We start from the raw sequence: 22,155 nt of genomic DNA on the forward strand, positions 1-22,155 counted from the left end.
ACATGCTGACAGGCCCTCTGACGTGTAGGAAACCATAGCAGCTCCTCAGCCAAGCCCCACTCAGTAGGGAAATGTGCACGAGCTGGAGCCCAGAGTGGGAGCAGAGAGCTCTCAATGGGGAGTCTGGAACAGGTCCTGGAGACTTGCATCCACTGTCCCAGCACAGGATCTCCCTGAAGCTACAGTTTGCATACATGAGGTTCCTCCCTCCCTGAACGCACCACTGGCTTCTTCCAGGTACTGCCAACTTCACAGGCTGTTCCCAGGACAGAAGCTGTGAGTCCTACTGCTGGCCAGGCTCGCCACAATCCATACCCTTCCTGCTTTGGGAGAAATTACACTCCCCCCTCCCCTCTTCAAAGGCACCTCCATGGCAAGGGCACACAATGGCCTGACTAGTTGCTTGAAAAGGGGAGGGGAAAACGGAGGAAAAAAAACACAAACTAACATCTCAACAAATCACTTTTCCACACATTATTATTTGTATAATTTACATACATTATTTTAAACCCAGAGGCAGCCAAAATAGGACTGTGACATAAAACACCATTTCTGCTCAACAAACATTATTAACCACCAGATGTGTACTAAGACACGCTCTTCTGTGGCCTGTGCTTCTAGGGAGTTCTCCTTCACGGAGGCCTGTGCCCAGGTTCTGTGCTCTAGGCAGTGAGATGGAAAGTGGCAGGACCACCCCTCCTTGTTCCTGAGGACTACAGGCTTGCAGAGGCCTGCCCATGAGGGCAACAATAATCACAGGAGCTGAGACCAACCGGAATGACATTTCCAGGTAGGGCCAGTTTGGTGACTAGAGTGTGTGTGAGAACTCCCACAAAAAAACCATGGATTCCAGACCTGCGTGTCTACTATTCACTGAAGGCCACAGCCTGCTGCCCCCTGCAGCCGCACCCTAGCCCAACCCTGTGGCTCCCTGGCCTACTACAGACACTAGGGGGTGAGGCACGCTGTCTTTGGTCTCAGGGATACTGACAAGTGTAAAGGACATATTAGCACCTAATTGAGAGTGTTTTGCTCTTATGATCAGAAGCATTGAAGGAGGGAACAGTTGGATAAAGAGTAGGCAGCTAGAAAAGGGTGGGTCTGGAACAAATGCCTAGGCACACGTCTGTTTTCGGAGCTCCAGAGCCTCTGGCCAATGGGAGAAGAGGGGCCATCCGGGGCTGCCTGCAGGGCCCCCCGTCAGAGGCTGAGCAGCGCAGAGCAGACTATTGTGGGCAAGCAGAGCCGTGGGCACTCTCAAGGGCACAGCACCCCCAGGCCCCGAGGAGGGGGAGAGGTCAAGGGACCACCACAGGGAAACCCACAGCCCCTTGGTTCAGGGCCCTTGAGCCATAAACAGGGGCTCCACCAGACAGGGGCTCCATCAGAGCACCTGCTGACTGTTGGGCAGAGAACTGTCCACGTCACTGGCATCCTTGACATCATGTTCAAAGCTCTCGTTGACGTGGACGTTGCTGGTCGTGTGGGTCAGGGAAGGATGCGTTGAGTAGGAGTTTTCCTTGACTATGGCCTCCTTGGCCATAGCCGCCACCTCTGCCTGCTTCTGCTCCAGCACCAGAGCACGGTTGACATCGGGCCCTGGGGCGTGGCAGAGACAGAGGACATCAGAGAGGCAGTGGGGAAGCTCCCTCCACCCCGTGCAGCAGGACACCACACACAGGCAGCCCCAAGCCCCCACTGCCACCACGCAACTCACTCCCAGCTCTTGCCCACCCTGCTTGGAAAACTACCAACCACAGCAGGCACTTGAGCCAGGTCCCTGGCCTGTCTGCCCTCCAGAGCACCGGGGGCCCCACTGCTGGCAACGTTCTTTCAGGGAAGCCCCTGAGCCTTGTAAGTGTGCCTGCGAGTCTCTCGCTTTCTAGGAACACCCTGGGCAGCGCTTAACAGACACTCCTCGCTTTGAGACGCTGTGCCTCACTCTGTACGACAGACTCTGGGAGCGTCTGTGCTCCTGCTCACCTTACTGAGCCAAGCCAATGTGGCCTAGCTTCAGGGAGGGGCTGGCCTACGGGTGGCAGCCAGCCACCCTGCTTCACAGGTCCTCATTGTTCTTGCAAGCCTAGCTGGTCCCAGGCTACACCTCCTTGCCCCTCTCTGATTTCCCACCCACCACACACAACACACAGCCACTTCTCTTCCAAAGAGGGTCAGGAGCTCCCAACAAGACACAGCATGGGGCATGGTTAGGACCACTGGGGCTCGAATCCCTGCTCCATATCCACCAACTCTGTGACCTGGATAGGTGTCTGGTTCTTCTCTTGTATAAAATGGGAGTGATAGCAATACCTACCTCAGACAGCATTAAGAGAATTTAATATATATTCACATGTATATGTATGTGCACAAACATACCCTTAGGTAAATGTTTTCTACTAATATTTTTACTGCTGATTATTATGCCCTGATGTGGGTGAATAAAATCAAACTCCTTTTCTCAGCTTGCCCTTATTCCCAGCTGTCAACACCCTGATTCTGGAGGGCTCCTTTTGAAAGTCTGCAGGGAGAGATTTTGAAACACTGACATTCAAGGATGAGGGTGCAGAGAAAGGGGCTGGTCGAGGTCTGAAATGGTGAAACTTTCTGGTGCGCAATTTGACATTAACAAGCAATGCTACATGGACTTCATCTAAGGGAATCTTTGAGGACGAGGCCAAAGATTCAACCCCAAGGACCTTCACAGCCACAATAATAGTAGAAAGTCAGCATCATTTCATGCCCAACAAGTAGAAGTGGGCCAAACAAATAATGGTTAAGCAATACAATAGTATGGCATTTTCAAACTTCGAGTTGCCATTCATTACTGCATCATTTTTAAAATTAGTGAAAGACTAAAAAAAAATCTGTTGCCATCGAGCTGATTCTGACTCCGCAACCCTATAGGACAGAGTAGAACTGCCCCATAGGGTTTCCAAGGAGTGGCTAATGGATTCGAACTGCCACCTTTTGGTTAACAGCCAAGCTCTTAACCACTGTACCACCAGGGCTCCAGTAACAGACTAGAATAGAATATGTCAGATTGCATTGTGTGTAGTAGGGTATTATTTTGTGAAACCTTGTTTAATTATATGTGTGTGCCCATGCACAGTGCTTCTCAATGTAAAATGTATTTCTTACTGAAGGTCATGGTTAAAAGTTTAAAAGCACAGCAATGAAACACCATGTAGTCACTTAACAGTGCTTTAGACACACTTCTGCTGGCAGAGATGCTCACAATACATTAAACGCAAAAAGAGCAGCCTTCAGAACAGAAAGCACTGTATGACCACATTCTTGTTAAAACACACACCCACAGGTATGCAAAAAAACGTGCTGGCAGCATCCATCCCTGGGCGAGTGTCCTATGGATGTCTATGTTTTGACTGTGGCTCCTGTGTGTGGCCATACTTTCAGCAGCAAGCATGCACTGTCTTTGTGACCATCGTCACAGTCACAGCAGGGAGCCTGTGGGCTCTGGCTAGCAAGGGCAAGAACAGGTGGGCAGGCGGGCACTCACCCAGGTAACTGAGGACCACGGGCAGGAAAACTAAGCCGTGCAGCAGGCCCAGGAGGGTGATAAGCAGGTTGAGGCGGAAGAAGAAGATCTGGATGAGCTGGGCCTTGGCAAGGCCCAGGACCAGGATGCCGGGCAGGTTAGTCATGGCCACCCCAGAGAAGACCTGAGAATCATAGGCAGGTGTCAGACTGGGCCCAGGGTGCCCCACCGTGGGCTGTGTGGGGGCAGCCCCACCCACTCACTGCACTGCCCATGATGATGGTGGCCTCCTTGGCCCTCTCCAGTCGGGTGGGCTTGATGCTGATGGCAAAGGAGCGGGTGATGTGGGACACGAACTCCACTGAGATGCCTACCGCCTACAGAGAGAGGAGGCTTCAGCTGTGAAAGGCCGGGATTAGGGGTGGGAAAGAGCAAGTGGAGAGACTGAGGTCTTCTGCTGGACCAAAAGGAACTGGGAGTGTCCCAGGCGCTGGCGTTCCAAACTGCCCCTCCAGGGCCACCTCTACCTTCAGGACCCAGTCTTTGAGCTGCCAGCCCATGTCTAGGGAGTTACCGTGACCAGGTTGATGAGGGACACAGCATTATAGCTGATGCCCCACAGTGCCATGAAGCCAACAGTGTCCACAAGGATCATGACGATGGAGAAGAGGTTGAGGATGCCAGAGCGGAGGTCCATGCCCAGTAGGAGGCAGCAGACGACAAAAGTCGGCACGAGGCAGAGGCTCAGCATGAAGAGCCCCTCAGGGATAATAGTCAGATACTGCTCATAAAACACGTTGGTGACCCTGCGGTTGACAAGACGCTTTCACAAACACCCATCATTTGATCCTCACAGCATCCCTGTAAGGCCGGCAGGGTGCTCCCACTTTAAAGTGAGGAAACTGAGGCTCAGAGAGGCTCCCAGAGTGAGCAATCGACAGGCCTAAAACGTAGCCCGAACCTGGTCCTCCTCCCATACGGCCTCCCCTGCAGCCCCATACTCCGAAACTCTGGGCCCCAACAGACGGCCCCTGTCCCTCCTGGGGCCCAGCTGCGTAAGGCCTCACGTGTAGGGGAAGACCTCAAAGGCCGGGTCTGTTCCGGGGACCTTCCGCAGGCTGGCAGTGATGTTGGCTGCTAGGGCTCGAGCTGCCCGCAGGGCTTCCGTGTAGTCCTGTGAGTTCTTCAGGGTCGTGTGGTAGGCCATGAACCGAGAGGCTGGGCCGGCACAGAAGTGGACCGGGGAGATGGGAGAAGGGTCAGATCCTACTTCAGGACAACTTCAGCCTCTGCCAGGAGCTAGTCTTGCTTCAGAATGCCTGGGATCGCATCCCTAGCTGTAGGCCCAGCATCCCAGGCAGCGAGTGACCCCTCTTAAATTCTTAATAACCAGGGCTGCGCATTTCATTTTGCCCTGGGCTTGCAGATTCTGTAGCTGGTATGCCTGCAGGGCCAGTCAAGAGTTCAGGCACTACTACTGATCCTAAAGCAACCACGCTAATGGGCCCAAATGCTCCTCTGTGTAGCTTCAAAACATACACTGGGCTGTAAAAATTCATTCAATACAATTACTTCTCAAATGTGCATATTCCTACAGAAAAGGACCAGAGAAGAGCACAGAAAAATGCAAACAGTTGCACTGTAGCACCATAGAGTTGTAGACTGGGGCTCCTGACAGTCACAGTAAAGAGGACTCTGAATTGTTCGTGATGAGCATTTATATCAAAAAAAGAAACAGTACAGCTATTTCCACTGTGGAGAAAATCAAAAGAAAGAAATGTTCTTGGACTTGTACCATCTTAGAGCAGGGAAATAGTGTGGCAGCGCTCCGGCCCAGCACAGCAGAACCAGGCTTGATCAAACACAGGTCGCTGGCCCAGCTCCAGAGGTTCTGAGTCAGAACAGAGCCTGGGAATCTGCTGTTCTAATAGTTCCCAGGTGATACTCATGCAGTGGGTCCAGGGACCACTGCTCTAGACCAGCCTTGGTGTGCTTGGTGTGAAAGGCCCATGGTCAGAGGTGGGTGGAGACTCAGCCAGGCCACAGTGGGGCTGGGGCAGACTCAGGGCTCAGTCAGGCATCTGTGTTCCTGTCTCTCCATGCCCTCACTCCTCTGAGCCCAAGCAAGTGGTCTCCCTTCTGTCCCCACCAACTCATGCTGGCAGTGTGAAGGGGTGGGGGTGCACAGAGTGGGGCATTCTGATGGGATGGATGGGGACGGGGGCAGGGACCCCCTCTCTAGAAGATGGGAACTCGGATGGTTTAACTAGGAGGGTGGGTAGAGCATTTTTCAGTTCCTTGTTTTCTTAATATTAAAGTAATACATGCTCGTGCATAATCCAAATGGGTTATTTCAGTACACAGGGAAGTGCCCCGCCACAGACCCCCAGGTCCGTCTGCCTGCACTAGCCCATGTGCGCTGCGTCCTCAGAGTAAACTGGCAGCCCCTGCTGGGCATTCCAGCCTCAGCCAAGTCCCTGCCCACATTGTTCGCAATGGCTGTGCTGGGCTCTACTGGTATTCAAGGGTAATTTGTGCCAGCTGTTGAAAGCGTTCCATGAACTTCAGGCTGACGTGGACGGGGCAGGGAAGGCAAGCAGGGGCATAGGCTGGGAGACTGAAGCCTTGAGAGGTGGGGCAGTGAGAAGCCTCATGTGAAGGAGGAAGGAGACCGTGCATGCAGAGGGCCCTCAGGCCTCCCAGCTCAGCCATGCTTACCCAAAATCTCACCGTCTAGGCTTATGTTCACAGAAGTGCTGTAAGCCGCCAGGCCCCTGTGAGGAGAATGCCAGAGCAAAGGCTGAGCCTGGACAGGATCTCTCCTCCTGCCTACTTCACCCTTCCCCGGAGCCCCACACCTGTCCTCCCAAGCAGAGCCAGCCTGGCCTACCCTTTGGGACAGTTGATGTTGGGCGGGTCGCTCAGGAACCGCGGGAGGTACTTGTGGAACTCTTCCACCGAGGGCCGGACAGGGCCCAGAGTGAAGCTTATGCAGCTTTTAGAGCAACTCAAGGAACCTGGGGTAGAGAGGCAGGCTGGGTCCCAGGGCAGGCCCCAACCTGGGGCTCCGCCCCACCCAGTCCCTACCCCCCTCCTCTGAGGGCCTGCCCTTATCACTGACACCATAAGAGAACTATGTAAGGCCATGTGCTACCTCTGGAGAGATTTGTCACCATTAATTGGGAAGAAAGGAGCCATGGTGGTGCAAGGGTTAAGCTCTTGGCTGCTAACTGAAAGGTCAGCAGCTGGAACCCACCCAGTGGCTCTGCAAAAGAAAGACCCTATGGGGCAGTTCTACTCTGTCACATGGGGTCACTATGAGTCGGAATTGACTCAAGGGCACCAAACAACAGTGATCAGGGAGAACAGCTCCCTCTCCAGGCATAGAAACTGTGGGCACCCATGGGCAGGTGAGGAAGGCAGTCAGACCACACGGAGGTGCTCCTCCAACCATGAAGGGAGCTGGTCCAGCCACCAGGGTGCTGGACCAACCTCTGCTCTCCACGCCCTACCCAACCACAGCTGCCCACCATCAGGGTGTCTGGTGTGCATGTGTGGGCATCCGCGGCTCTGTGCACGGCTGCCACACAAGGGCTCCCTCAGGCTTCTGCCCCACCCCGTGACACGGGTGGTGAAGGGTGGCGAGGGAGAGCCGGACCCTGGCAGAGGCGACAAGAGGGGACAGGGAGGTTGGCCAGCCCCTCATTTCAACCACTGCTCCTTGCACCTCAATCTCCTGAAGCTGAGGTGGACAAGGGGGCCCCCTAGGCCCTGTGCTCACTGGTGGTCGAGGGACAGAATTCATCCTTATTGGGGCCAAAGGCGTAGAGGCGGCAGCAAGAGGATGGGGTGAGCCAGTCAATGAAGTCGTCCACCCAGGAGGAGGCTGGTATGGCCAAGTAAGACCTGAGGGGCAGGAGAGAGGAGGGGCAGGGGAAAGGAGGTCAAGCAGGTCCGGTCAGGTGGGGCAGGAGTCCCTCAGTGCCCGACCTCCCACTGGGGCTTCCCCAGGCACCAGCAGGCAGGTGGGCTGCTGGGCAGGGGCAAGGAAGCCTCTCGGTGGACTAGTTAGTTGTGAGAAAGGACAGGGAGAGGGACCCGGGAAAGGAGAGGAAGGGGCAGGCTGGAGGGGCCAAGGGTGGAGGTTCACTCACTCTTCAGGGAACTCTGTGGCGTACTGGATCTTCTGGGTTAAAGAGTAGTTGTCACAGCCGGCACTGGAGCAGATGCCATTCATGCCAGCCATGCTGGAGAAGTTATAGCCCGTGGTGGTGACAAAGTAGACAGGGACCCCCACCTCAAAGTAGCGGTTCAGAAAGAGGAAGTAGTCGAGCAGGTATGAGTCCTGGGAGGCACAGGAAAGTTAGTGAGCCTCAGTGGGCCAGGCCCACCCCTAAGGGCTCTCTCCTACTCATGTGCTCACGGAAGTGCACACACACACACAGGTACATCCACAGAGGTACACCCATAGGTACACACACAAGTATATACACAGAGGTACATACAGTACACACACACAGATATGTACAGAGGTATACACACAAAGTATACACAGAGATACATGCACACAGGTACACCCACAGAGGTACAGAGGTACCCACACACACACACACACAGAAGTACATGCACAGAGGTACACACACACACACACACATATACAGAGAGAAGTACACACACAGAGGTACACACAGGTATACACACACAGACACATGCACACAGGTACGCTCATGGAGGTACAAGCACAGAGCAGCACATTCCAGCCTACGTGAACACATGCGTACCATCCCGTCCACCCTGTGATGCCCAGTATGGGCAGTTGCCCTCCCCCAGCCAGGCTGTGCCCCTATGCACATCCACACACAGACGTCCCCATGTTCGCTCAGGTGATCCATGGGGATTGGCACCTCCACTGGCCTCTCCCTATTCCTCTCAACATAACACCCCCACACAGGCCAGCTGGCTGTTTGTCTCTGGCCCCCACCAGCTCTTAGAAGCCCTCTGAAGTCACTGCTGCTCTGCAGGCGGCTCTGCCCTCCTCAACCCTGTCACCTGGCTGGCTTCTCTCCTCATTGCTTCCTGGGTGACTCAAAGGTTCTACTGTCTTCTGTGTCTGATCTCTTCAAGGCTTGGACCAGCTCCAACATCCCCGTAGCTGCGCCAGGCTCACTGTAGCCAGGCCCAGGCCCGGCTCTCCTCTGGGCTGTGCCAGGCTCCAAGGCCCCAGCGTCCACGCCCCATTCTCCCTCTCTCCCAGCTCAGCAGCCCCAGCTCTGCTGGTCGGCCCCTTCACTGCCTTCCATGGCTACTGGCCAGGACTTTGGTGCACACCCAGCCACGTGGTGAGTTCTTTCTTGGTTACGCAGCATGCCTGTCCACTCTGTCACTTGCTAAGCCAGCACTCTTCCCTGACCACTGCTCCCAGGGGCCCCCGACACCTGTCAGGATGGAGACCCAATGGCCAAGCCTGGCAGTCAGGCCTCCCACGTGGGCAGGGAATGTGCCTCTTCCCTCCAAGTCTCCCCAGCTTTCATACAGACCGCCCTCACTGCCCTCTGCTCCAACCCCACCTGCCCTCATAGGCTTGCCCAGAACTTGCAGCCTCCCAGAAGTCCTCCCAGGCCCCTGGGCCCAGAGTGCTGCTTGTAAGCCAGGGTCACACGGCCCAGATGTATACCAGACGGGCTGTGAATTAATGAGACCACTTTCTATTCATCCTGCGGCTTGCGGCTTGGACACACAGGGGCTCTGAGGAGGGAGGGGCTCTGAGGCGGGAGCCAGAGGCCCACGTGCCATGCTTAGAGTTGTTCTGTCTGCCCACTCTCGGGATGCCTGGGCCACCTCCTGTCCTCTAGCCTTGCACTGGTCTTTAGCGTCTGCACTTTTCCCACCTAACGTGGCCTCTCTCCACATCCTCCTGGGAGCACCTCCAAGCCCCAGCCACACAGCACTCCCAATGTGAGGGTCTCACCTTGGGCAGGGCCAGTTCCTGGTTGAGGCCCACAGTGATGTGGAACATGTAGTAGAGCCCCACTCCAAACAGGGCAAGGAACAGCACCAGCTGGGGAGGGAGTGGGTGAGAGCCTCCACGGTGGCCTCCCTGCTCCCCCTCCTCCCCCCGCTCTCCAGGTGGTCTGGTTGGAAGCATTGGGCTAGCCTGCTTCCCAGCCCACCTACATTAGCCCCAGCCTGGGTAGTCCCCCACCTCTCCAAGCCCTGCCTTCTCACAAGAAAGGCCAGGTTCAAGGCTGAGCAAACCCTCCCTGGTGGCCAGGCCTCCAACTCACCACGACCACGCGGGTGACTTGGTGCAGCAGGACTGGCACGTAGACCTGGCGGAAGAAGCGGAGCAGGAGCCCCTCCCTGGGGCTGGGCGGGGGTGCCTGCTCGGCCCTGTGGCAGCAGCAGACATCAAGGCGGGAAGCCTGGAGGAGGCAGCCCCTCAGGGTGGTGCTCGGCAGACCAGCACGCCCACCTGCCCACTGTGCGCTGTTCTCCTTTGTTTTTATTCTCTTGCTAAAACATCTCTGAATTTTACAGTGTTGCAGAACCAATAGCTCCCTGTCACCTTCTCACTCATATTTTGTTTAGCTGACCTCACTTTTGGAGGTTCTATCACATATCCAAAAATGACCCAGATGAAATCACTGTTGTATGGAAAGTTGGAACTACAAGGCCCAAACATTCCCCTCCCAACATAATGCTCTCCCTCCCAGCCACTCTGGCAGAAGTGAGGCCACCCCAACTCCCAGACAGGCTTTCCGGCAGCCAGCGGGACCCTGAGCCCAGGCCCACCCCCACCTCCTGCCTCTTGCTGTCCAGGGAAAGCAGGGCCACAAAGGCCGTCATCTGCAGCAGGAAGTCGAGCACCACCGCTAAGCCAGAGGTCATGGCGAAGGTACGTACAGCTGGCATGGGGGTCAGCATCCCTGTGGAGGGGAGGGGCCTGTCAGGACACCCGGTCCCAGGCAGAGAGAAGGTCTGCACAGACAGGGGCAGAGGCAAGGGTCTGGCCCACTGGGGCCCTCCAATCAGCCGCAGACCCAGCCTCACCTAAGAAGAAGCAGGTGGCCTCAGAGAGGCTGCACAGCAGCATGCTGGGGCCCACGTGGCCTAGGGTGCAGCCAATGTGCTCCTCCCGCCGCTCCCCGGGCTTCCTTGGCAGCCTCTGTGTGGGGACAGCAGGGACAGGGTCCAGGTCCCAGCCAAGGGCATGGTCCCTCCCAGTCCAGTAAACCAAAAAAAAGTACCCATTGCTGTCAAGCCAATTCTAACTCATAGTGACCCTACAGGACAGAGTAGAACTGCCCCGTAGAGTTTCCAAGGAACAGCTGGTGGATTCGAACTGCAGACCATTTGGTTAGCAGCCGAACACTCAACCACTGAGCAACCAGTGCTCCTCTCATGCTAGTAGGGAGCCGATAGTTGCCGCTGAGGAAATGCCAGGAATGGCCACTGCCCAGAGACTCCACAAGGTACAAGGAGGCACTGGTAGGCACTCAGCACTGCTGCCCTCCCACCGTGGGGCTGACCCCAAACGTGCCGGGCATGGTGCTTCAGGGCGTCACAGCATCACTGCTGCAGCACATAGATGGAACTGGAATGTCCATCCGGAGGGGACCAAGCATGCCCAATCTATCCTTACTCTGGAACGCCATGTAGCAGTGTGAAGACAGGAGGCACCTCCAACACACTGACGTGGAAAGCTTTGCAGGACTGTGGGGCTGGCAGAAAGCAAGTTCATGCAAGATGATACATGCAGCACGCATCCACTCACGTTAGACACAAAGCACTGCTTTCTACAGAAACCCGTTGCCATCAAGTCGACTCCAACTCATGGTGACCCCATGTGTGTCAGAGTAGAATTGTGCTCTACAGGGTTTTCAGTGGCTGATTTTTCAGAAGTAGATCGCCAGGTCTTTCTTCTGAGGCATCTCTGGGTGAACTCGAACCGCCAACCTTTTGGCTAGCAGCCAAGCATGATAACGATTTGTGCCACCGAAGGACTCCCTGCTTTCTGTAGGTGCTGTAAATACGTGTGTCGATGCAAAGGAAGAGTCTGGAGGAATGCCCAGCAGACTGACTCAGGCTGCAGAGCCCCTCCCTTTCTTACCTGGTACTCAAGAACGAAGATGAAGATGTTGTCAGTGCCCACAGCGAGCACCAGGAAAGGCACGACTTGTAGGATGACCAGAGAGGAGGGGAATCCCAGGTAGGAGAAGAAGCCCATGGCAGCCATGACTGCTCCCAGCACCACTGCCACCCCGCCCAAGCCCAGTGTGACCTTGGAGTCCACCTGCAACAGAATCAGGGCTCAGCCTCCTGGGCTAGAGGAAGAGCTGGCGGCAGGCAGCCTGGGTGGGTGCCCGGCCAGGGCCAGGGCTTCTCTCACTGGGCACCTCCCAGGCAGGCCTGCGGCGCCACAGCCACAGCCTGAGCAGCAGGCGCACGCCGGCCTCATCCCCCCTCTAGACTCCATTGTAAGAAACTCTAGATACTGGATTTTGCCTTTAACCAAGCGGGGATATGTCATGTAGCAGAATGAAAATGTCATTTGACCGTTTAAAACAAAACACTGCAAAGAAACAGTGGGGGGCCACTTTGGCTTTGGGTGGGTGTGTCCACTTTGCTCTGTGTTTCGAGGGGCTCTGGTTATGAAAGTTCAGAACTCAAAAAGGGCTTCTGGAGCCCTGGGGCCACCTGTCCTCCCATCATGGACAGGAGGCCACTGCGTCCCCCCAACCCAGTCCCTGCTCACCAGCACTCGGCCCCTGCTGGAGTAGCTGCCCAGGGCCAGGGCTATGTACAGGAAGATGACGATGTAGCTGGTGGCGAAGATGGGCAAGTCTTCCCCTGTGGTGCGGTTGATCTCATCTTCCAGGGAGCGCTGTGGACACACACCAGCAAGCAAATTGGCTAAGCCCTGCTCTGGGCCGCTTTCACAAAGCCCATGGCCTAAGGGGGCAGGAAGGGTCTCAGCGGAGGAACGAGAGGGCTGAGGGGAGGGAGGAATTGTCATCATCATCATCGTCGTCATCATCACAGCAGCAGCGAAGCGTAGTGAGCACTAACAGCTGTTCACATGCTTGTGCCTGGGGAGTGGCTGTAAGCCCCAGAGCAGCCTTCTAAGAACAGGACTGTCCTAATCAACCCTGCTCGGCGGCCAGGACACAAGGTGGTGAGGTCACCCAGGAGGTGGCAAGGCCAGGACTGGGCACAGGAACCCATTCAAGGCTGCCTGGGCTGCACCCCAAGCCGCAGGGCCCATGCTCACCTCTGCCATGAAGGTGACCTGGAAGGTGCCGGCTGTCCGCCGCTGGAAGGCTTGCATCTCCTTCAGGAAGCCCGACTCCCAGAGCTTAACCTGGGCCAGCCGGGGGTCCCCAGAAGGGTAGTTGTTGAGGGAGAAGGTCATGATCAGGGCCTCTGCCTCAGAATAGTCCTTCCCTGGGAAAGACACAGTCAGCAAGGAGCTAAGACCATCTCAGCCCTCCATCCCCTCTCCCACTCCTTGACTTCCTCTTCCTAGTCTCTGCCAGCCCACCCACCCCACTTCCCTCTCAGCCAAAGGCAAGACCTGTGGGCCCAGGCCCAGAGCAAGAGCATCTGGACAATGTGCTACCAGACAATGAAGATGCAGAGACAGGGCAGGCAGGCCGTCTAAACTCCCCCACAAGCTGGGCCACCTCAAGGCGGCCGGAACCCTGTCACATTCCCACCTGCCGCCCCAGGCTTCCTCCATGGCTGCCACGTTACCTTTGTATCCCCCCACAGCGAGGAAAGGGAAGACGGGAGCCCCGTAGTCAGCCATGCAGCTCAGGCCCAGGGCCGTGCCATCTTTGAAGGTGAGGGGGGCGCTGTGGGGAGACAGGCCCTGTTGTAGGCGCCCCGCACCACTCCAATCACACTACTGTGGAGTAGCAGCAGGAAGGCCCGGGGGGTTGGTAATGGTTTTAACTCAGAGCCAGTTTTACAAACACAGTCTCCTGAAGAACCCCAGTAAGTAAAGTGGTGTTATGGATTGAATTGTGACCCCTCAGAAGATGTGTTGGAACTTTAACACATATGTGTCTGTGCCCATGGATGTAATTCCATTTGGGAATAGAGTTTTCTCTGTTATGTGGATGAAGTCATATCAGTGTGGGGTGCGTCTTAAACCTAGTCACTTTTAAGATATAAAAAGAGCAGATTGGGTGCGGAGAGAAGCAAGCACAGACGGGGAAAGATAGATGCCACGTGGAGATCTCCAAGGAACTGAGGAACCCTGGGGTTACAGAAGCTGAGACAAGGATTTTCCCCCAGAGCAGACAGAGAGAGCGTACCTCTAGAGCCCTGAATTCAGACTTCTAGCCTCCTAAACTGTGAGAAAAGAAATTTCTTTTCGTTCGAGCCACCCACCCAGGGTATTTCTGCTGCAGAAGCACTAAGGAACTGAGACAAGTGAGGTCAAGCTAATCTTTTCCATGCTCTCTCTGTGTAGGCGGGTGCTCTCCCAGCGCTGACTGTCCTCTCTTGCACCCTCACACCAGCCCTGCAAACCAGGCACCAGTGTTGTTCTCATTTCCAGATGAAGCAAGCCAACTGGGCAACACTCATAAGGTTCCATGGGAGCTGGGGGCTAGGATTTGAACCGGAAGTTCCACATGCTGCAACCCTGGCCTTCTCCACCCCAGGGCCTGAAGTCACTCCAGGCCCAGAGCCCAGGAGCCTCACGGTATCAGCACCACCAGCACCACCATTACCAGTGGGTGACCTTGAACAACAACCCTGTGCCCTTACACGTGCACTTTCTGTAAAGAGAGTGGGTGCAAAGAGGCAGTGGGTATGTACATGAAAAGCTCTACACGCCCTTGGCTGCTGGTCAGGAGTGCCAGCTCTGCGCCCACTTGCTCTAGGACCTTGAGCAGCTCACCTCCCCGCTTTGAGCCTCAGTTTTCCTGTCTGTTAATGAGAACAAAAGACCAGAGTTGTGAGAATCCAAAATCAAAATAAAGATAACGTGGGGGAGAGGTTGTAAGCCTCGGAGCAGGTGTGAGTCTGGGATCACCACTCTGACGCCCCTTGGTGCCCCTGGAGCCATGGCACAGCCTCCCCTCTGCCCTGCCCTTTGCTGAGGCCCGCTCCCTGCTCCTGGAAGCACAGACACCCAGACACTCCAGACTGTGGGCTGAGCTGAGGGGTGGAGAGCAGAGGACAGACAGGACTGGTTCTCTCCTCCAATCCAGTGTGGCCTGAGGGCCCTCAGGAGCTCTGAGACACTTTCAAGGGTCTGCAATGTCAAAACTACTTTCATAATAACACTAAGATGCTGTTTGCCTTTCTTACCTTCACTGTCTCCCTCTCTCTTTGTATGAAGTACAAGAAGTTCATTGATACAATTTCAGATTTTGTATGGCAACTAGCATTTAAGAAAAAGCCACTTGTCGAGTTTTGGTGTAGCATCAAAGAAGAATATCCACGTTATCTGGAAAGGCTATGAACACACCTCAGTTTTCCAACTACATATGTGTATGAGCCAGATATTCTCAGTATACTTCAACCAACATGTTGCAACAGACTGAATGCAGAATCAGTTATGAAAATCCAGCTGTCTTGTCTTAAGCCAGACATTAAATAGATTTGCAAAAATGCAAAACAATGCACAGTTTTCACTATTTTTTTGTTTGTTTTGTTTCAGAAAAATTATATTTTTCATAAAAACGTGCTATGTGTGTCACCACATAATTGGGTTTATTGTTATTTTTTAAAAGAATTAATAACTATATTTTAAATTTCTCAGTTTTAATTTCTAATGTGGTACATGTTGAGAGATATAACCCACATTAACAGAAGCTCTTGGGGTCCTCAATAATTTTTAAGAGTGTAAAGAGGCCTTGAGACCAAAAACATTTGAGGGCCACTAGTGTACTTCAGGGAGCCCTAGTGGCGCAGTGGTTAAAGTGATTGCCTGTTAACTGAAAGGTCGGCAGTGGGAAATCACCAGCAGCTCCTCGGGAGAAAGATGTGGCAGCCTGCTTCCGTAAAGATTTACAGCCTGGGAAACCCTATGGGGGCACCGTAAGTCGGAATCAACTTGACGGCAGGGGGTTTGGTTCAACGCCGAAGAGCCCCAGGGCCACTGCCCCTGCCGCCTCAGAGCACCCTGCACTTTGCTTCACGTTTGTGCCACAGAAGAGGGACTAAGGCAGGGACCTAACTCCAAACAAGGTGAAGACGTGTGGGCCAAGCCCTCTGAGGGACACCCAGCCAGATGAAGTGTGGGCGGCTGGAAGCCACAGCCCCCGGGCCCTGGCACGAGGTCTCTTTTTATTCACACTGCGTGCGGCACCACGTGGGCTCCCAAAGGCCTGGCGCCTGTAACCAATGGCCTAGCACAAAAACAACAAGCAAACTGGACCCCGAGTGGGGGCCATTCAGACTCCTCTCTAAAGATTTAAACCGAGAGAGGAGGGACCCCCCAACAGAAAGGAAGTGGAGCGGAAGGAAAGTGGCCCTCAGAGTGTGCTATAGCAAGAAGGCTCGAAGAAGACAGGGAGGGAGAGGCTGGAGAAGGCACCAGGAGAATGAAGTGCATTGCAGCCCCCTGCAGAGACACCCTGAGCCCTCTAGCTGGGCTGTGTCCTTCCCCAGACACCCCGGGGGGCCCCTCTGGCAGCCTGTCTGGGAGCCCCTTGGCCGTCCCAGGGCTTTACCATGCGACGACTCACTTGACACAGTAGAGAAAGTGGTCCCTCCAGTCAACCTGGGAGGACTGCCCCATGAGGGTCTGGTTGGCAGTGAGCAGCAGGCGCGAGCGGTTGTTCTGGAAGTACTGCAGCAGGCTGTTGACGCAGCAGTCTGAGAGGCTGGCATTGTGTGGGCTGAGTGGGGCATAGCAGATGTCGCGAAGCGAGATGTTGCGCTGCTCCTCGGGCGACCACACCTGCAGCTGCCGCAGCCTCTCCTGCAGCTCCAGTAGCTCCAGCAGGAGGTCCGGCGACAGGACCCCACTGAAGTTCTTGGGCCCCAGCAGCAGGGAGTCATAGACATAGCTGTCCCGGCCAGGTGCAGCCAGGATTGCCTGGTTGGTGCGAAAGAAAGGCCCAAAATGCTCATCATGGAACTCCTTCTCCCGTCGAGCCTGGCTGTTAGGAGCTGACCACAGCTCCACGGGGTCTGTGGTAAGTTCCACGGAGGCCAGGCCCCCCGCCAAACCCAGCACCACTGCAATGGACAACCCCAGGACGGTCAGTGGCCATGAGGCCACCCATGTACCCCAGGCCTGGAAGAAGTGGCGCAGGAGCTTGTGAGTGGTGAAGCTGAGCCTTTCGAAGAAGCCCGTGTGCACACCAGGGCCCTCCGCCTTGCCCTTGTCCCTGCAGTGGGCCAGGCGGGGTTGCACAAGGAAGGTGACGAAGACAACAAAGACGGAGCAGAGGATGGTCACAAGGGCAAGGGCCCCCACCATCCGGCCCTGGAGGAAGGTGGCATCCAGGGGCTGGGGGTGCGCGATGACAGGGCAGGCTGAGGCACAGTCCTGGCACGAGCAGGCCGGGCTGTCAATCCCCTGAGACTCGTTGCAGCCCATGATCTCCGAGTTCAGAAGCTGTATCCCGTCCCCGGGGACCTGGCTGGAGTCCAGGAGGTAGAAGTTGATCTCCAGCGGAGCCAGGCCGTTGCTGGTGTCTCCCTGGAAGTTGAGCCAGCGCTGGGCGTTGCACAGAGCAGAGCCGTACACGCCACACATGGTGCCGACGGCCAGTGAGGCGGCCGCGGGGATGCGCACATTGCTGCAGGAGTCGTAGGCACGCTCAGCGAAGCTGCGCTGGTAGAAGGCCTGGTAGGCCAGCACTGTTGGGGGCTGCCCAGCGGCCACCTGGGAGACACGCGTCACGTTGATAAAGAGGCTCTGGTTAGGGCTGCAGGTGTTTTGACAATGCAGGCTGACGAAGTTGTCAGAGCAGGCGGGGCAGCGTGTGAGGAGAGCCTTGGTGATAGCCAGGCTTAGCTCCAGGGCCTCCAGCTGCTTGGAGGAGCAGCAGGCATAGGTGGTGTTGAGGCCAGTGTAGAGGCGGGGGCAGACACGCTGCAGGAGGTCCAGGTGCTGGCCCGTGATGTGGCGGGCAGGCGTGTTGGACAGGCAGGAGATGTTGGACAGCTGTGCCAAACTCCCAGACAGCTCAGGGTTCTTCCCGCACTCATCATAGGAGGCGCAGTAGCCAGCCTGGTGGATGGGCGTGTACACCTGCGCCTGGGCCTGCGGAACAGAGGATGTCACTGAGCCTGCAGGGCTGCCTGGGGCACAGGGTGTCCCAGGGGGGACGCAGAGGGAGTGAGCCCGTCAGCTGGCCGAGGACACTGGACAGTTTGCCAGCAGTGTGACTGGGGCAGGAGGAAAGGGGGCCTGGAGCGGTAAGCACTGCCTAGACTATGCATGCTGAGGGTGAGGAAGGGACCTCAGTAGATGTGCAGTTTAGAAGGGTTCCCCGCCACCACACCCCTGCTCCCGATGAAGCAAGGAGGGAGGACGGAGTCCGCCCAGAAGCCCCTCTTGAGGCAGCTGCAAGGGTCCTGGAGAGCAGTGAGGATGCCTGGGTGGCACGGGTGCTGAGGCTGGCTCCAAGGGGCTGGTGTGGACACCTGGGGACTTCCCAGCACAGGCAGCTCTGTGGGCACTGACTCAGCCCGAGGCTGCAGGCCCCAAGCTGCACAGCTGTGCCTAGAAGACCCGGTGGGTCCTTGTTGGAAACGCTGAGTGCAGGGCTGCTTCTACAGCACCTGCTCAGAGCCTGAGCTGCCACCGCCCTCCACTGCAGAGCGGGCAAGACACTTAAGGATCCCCAGGCCTTTTCCCCACCCCCAGGGTGCTCAGTCCTCCCCGGTGATGCTCCCCTCCCGCCCACCTGCAAGACTGGATTCCTCTTGCCACACCCCTAGGACTGGATCTGTTCCCCAAACCTCCCCCTACACCTCCAGGACTCAATGACTCCCATAGCAGGACTAGGGATGGGGGCAGCTCTGAGCCCAGAGCACAAGCTGCCTCCCCATTGCAGCTGCCTACACTCCCAGACCTCTGTGGTCCAGTTCAATCCCATGATCTGGAGAGTCAGGAGGGGGACAGCCAGGACTGTCCCCCACCCTCTTCTCTAGGGGGCTGGGACCCACCACTACTCACAGACCAGCCTGGCCCCTAGTTGACCCTCAGGGCCTGCTGACTCCTGCAGACCCTGAGAACTCACAGCGTGCGGTCCCAGGCCCCAGGAGCCACACAGCCCCCTGTCCAAGTACCCAGCTGTGCCCCCATGGGGGTGGCGGGCGGTAGACACAGGCACCGAGGACTCACCAAGTACAGCAGCAGGACACAGAGCAGCCAGCACCTCAGGCTAGCCTCCACCATCCTGGCTCTGGGAAGGGGCAGGCGGGCAGGCGGCCAGATGCTGGGTGAGCAGAGGACCGGCTCCTGGGCAGCAGGTTAAGACAGCCTCCTCCCCGGTAACAACGCCGTCCTCACCAGGGTGGGACCACTGGACACGTCTCCCAGCTCCCAGCTGGTTAATGATCTACCATGCTTGACTCCTCAGAGTGACCCTCCTGGCCCCACTTCTCTGTAAGAGTTGTGCAGTTGGTTACTGTCTTCGCCGTACCGACATTCGCCGCCGCTGCGACAGATGGTGCCCCGTGTGAGGGGCTGCTACATGGGTGGATTCAACAAGAGGCATGGAGAGGGCCTGGCACAAGCAAGGAGCTCCTGGGGTGTGGCTTCACCCAGATGCCCCACGCGGTGCCCCATCAGCCCTCAGTCACATTCCTGGGGCACTGCTGTCCCTCATACAGGCCACACAGCCAGCAAGTGGCTGTGCCAGCCTTCACCCTCGGGTCTGCCAGCCCTGTGCACGCGCCGTGCCTGCCACACCACGGGAATGCTATGGGGGGCACTATAGCTCAGTCATGCTGGGACATCTGGGCTCGGCTGTTTACAGCGGGTGGGCAGCACGTGGAAAGGCCATTGCTGACTGTGCTTGGTTCCAAGGGAGCTTCAAGAGGCGTACATTCAGTGGCGAGGTGAGCTTGCCCGGCATGGTGCCTGGCACACAGCAGGTGTGCTTGGCCAAGCACCTACACCTCTCCAGGAGAACGGCCTTTTCTTCCTTTTCCATGTGAAAAGGGCTGTAGCAAGTGCAGAAGAAACAATGCTCAGCCCCTTCAACAGTCACTCTCCTACCAGGGAAAAGGGGATACTGGCCAGGTTGCCTCCCCGGCTGAACCCAGCCTTATCACCACTGTCTCCTGGGCACACTGTCCCTAAGGTCCAAAGTCCTCAACAACTAATTCCCCAAAAGCTGTAATCATTAATCCTTGGCCGAATGGGGGGAGGCAGGGCTGGGACGGGAAAGGCATGTGTACAGCTCTATGCTCCGGTTCCAGCAGTTTCTAGGAACCCACTGTTTTCCTCCAATCGATTATCACACAGCCAACGCAGCAGTCAGATCAATGTCCCCCCTGCTGAACACCATTGACGTCGTTAGGGGTTGAATAGTGTCCCCACAAAATACGTGTTCTAAATCCTAACCTCTGTGCCTGTGATTGGGGACATGGTGGCGCAGTGGTTAAGAGCTCAGCTACTAACCAAAAGGCTGGCAGTTCGAATCCACCAGCTGCTCCATGGAAACCCTATGGAGCAGTTCTACCCTGTTCTATAGGGTAGCTGTGAGTCAGAATTAACTCAAGGGCAATGGGTATGGGTATGCCTGTGATTATAATCCCACTTGGGAATGGGCTCTTTGTTATGTTAACAAGGCAGGATTAGTGTGGGGTATATCTTGAGTCAATCTCTTTTGGGATGTAAAAGAGATTAAACAAGCCAGAAGAGGACAGATCCAAGCCACATGAAGATATCCAAAGAACCAGGAAGCAGAAGCTGAAGAGACAAGGACCTTCCTTCAGGGCCGACAGAAAGAAAGCCTTCCCCTGTAGCTGGCGCTCTGAATTTGGACTTCTAGCCTCCTAAACTGTGAGAAAATAAATTTCTGTGTTAAAGTCATCCACTTGTATTTGTTATAGCAGCACCAGATAACTGAAAGACACCTTCTTATATCTCTTGACTTTTTAACATAGGAACGTATACTTTCAAAAACCAATCACATTGACATTTCAGCCTTGCCGCACATTTTCATCTTTTCGTTCCTCAGATGTGCCGGGCTCCCTCTTACCCCGTGTCCCTCTGCTGGTCCTTCCTACCCACCCTGCATAAATCTCACTTCGAAGCAGCATTCCCTGACTGCTGCAACCAGGAGTGGTCCCCACATAACCTCCCACACCTCACGTGTGTGAACTGTGAGCCCCACATCCATACCCACCAGCCCTCAACAAAGACTGGCCAGATGAGTAGACCCCTTGTGGACTGGCCACGGCTATGCCTGAAGCCAAGGTACACTGAAGGCCTGATCCTTGAGCCCCATAAAGCTCCTTGAATGTAAAGACCGTGCCTTTACCCATCTTTGGTTCCCTAGACCCTAGCACACAGCCCAGAACACAGCAAGCACCAGTATAGGACCCGGGTGGAGACAGCTCTTTAGATGGGCAGTGATGCTCACTGTGCTCCCAGCCTTCCTGCCTGGCACCCAGAGCAATCTTCAGCACATCACTCGGCCTACCAGGTGACCTACTGTGTAGTGGCAGCTCTAAACATCAGGACAGCACAGTCAGTAGGTTTCCCTGGCCTCTGTGGTCCCTCACTTGCCCCTTCTTCTGTGAAGAGGCTCTCTTGCCTGCCGTTCCAGGCCCACAGTGGCCTCAGGCACTGCCTGTCCCTGGTCAGCCTGCGTCAGATGGCCCATCCCTCGTCTGCTCACACTCATCAGAGGGCCTGACCTAGCTCTTAGTTCAGAGACTATGCTAGTAGGAGAGTTAAGCGCACACGCTTTACCGGACAGAACTGAGTTCAAGTGGCAGCTCTGCCCTTGAATGACAGCTTGGCCTTTGAAAGCCCAGAAGTGATGACCCTATGGGGTTGTGTGAGGACTGAACGCACCTTGTACACTTAGCTCCATGCTCCAGAGCTGAGGCTTGCTTGCTGACAGATTGGGGTGCAGGGACAGGTGCAGGGAGAGACCATTCAGACCTTACCAGCTGCTATGAACTGCTCTAGCCCAAGCCGGGGAAACATGAGCCACGGGAGGCAGAGCCCAGCTTTCAAAGTGCTTAAGATTGCACCTGCCACCCCACCAGGTGGGTGAACGCCCCAGTAGTACCAGTTAGTCCACTGCTGGTGTGGACAGAGGGAGCTAAGGCACCAGGGCAGTGGGTAAGAGCATGACAGTGGTGCCAGGCAGGCCCAGTTCCTACCCGGCTCAGCTCCGTACCAGCTTGGAGACCCCAGGAGATCATGATGACATTTCTGGCCCTCAGCACCCTCATCTCTGAAATGGGGATAACAGCCTTCCCTAGGGCTATCGGGGGGAAAAAAATGAGACTATGTGTGCAGAATGCTTAGCGCAGGGCTTGGCACACTTAACAGATGGCAGCTAAGCTCACTGTTACACCTGAGCCCTCAGCTCCTTGCCCAGACACTGCTGTTTCCAATCAGTGACACAGTCCAGAGAAGAGCACTGGCTCTGTCCCCGTCAAGGACCAAAACCACTGGGATGCTCAAAGTACCCAATCTTGTCTGCATCCGGGCGCGC

The 22,155-nt window shown here is 55.9% G+C and overlaps 1 protein-coding gene across 1 annotated transcript; it reads right to left on the reverse strand.

The window, feature by feature from the left end:
* Window positions 1-1,384: 1,384 nt before the first annotated feature.
* On the reverse strand, window positions 1,385-18,869 carry NPC1L1 (NPC1 like intracellular cholesterol transporter 1). Its single transcript, XM_004386113.1, has 19 exons — window positions 18,816-18,869; window positions 16,201-17,729; window positions 13,250-13,350; window positions 12,768-12,940; window positions 12,252-12,380; window positions 11,607-11,789; window positions 10,547-10,661; window positions 10,295-10,422; window positions 9,781-9,918; window positions 9,465-9,554; window positions 7,651-7,841; window positions 7,278-7,402; window positions 6,387-6,513; window positions 6,215-6,270; window positions 4,564-4,714; window positions 4,071-4,302; window positions 3,760-3,873; window positions 3,518-3,680; window positions 1,385-1,599 (listed from the first exon to the last, which is right to left on the reverse strand). The coding sequence occupies exons 1-19, from the start codon at window positions 18,867-18,869 to the stop codon at window positions 1,385-1,387; spliced, it is 4,014 nt and encodes a 1,337-aa protein (XP_004386170.1).
* Window positions 18,870-22,155: the final 3,286 nt, after the last annotated feature.

This window comes from Trichechus manatus, unplaced genomic scaffold, assembly GCF_000243295.1.
Source record: "Trichechus manatus latirostris isolate Lorelei unplaced genomic scaffold, TriManLat1.0 scaffold00155, whole genome shotgun sequence".
In the NCBI taxonomy this organism is placed as follows: domain Eukaryota; kingdom Metazoa; phylum Chordata; class Mammalia; order Sirenia; family Trichechidae; genus Trichechus; species Trichechus manatus.

Bases quoted from the DNA above. Each gene is read 5' to 3' on its own strand.
- NPC1L1 (XM_004386113.1), bottom strand. From the start codon at position 18,869: ATGGTGGAGGCTAGCCTGAGGTGCTGGCTGCTCTGTGTCCTGCTGCTG. The intron at 9,555-9,780 runs GTGAGTTGGAGG...CTCCCTCCCCAG, and splicing joins AAGTCACCCGCGTGGTCGTG to CTGGTGCTGTTCCTTGCCCT. The intron at 7,842-9,464 runs GTGAGACCCTCA...TGTGCCTCCCAG, and splicing joins AGGAACTGGCCCTGCCCAAG to GACTCATACCTGCTCGACTA.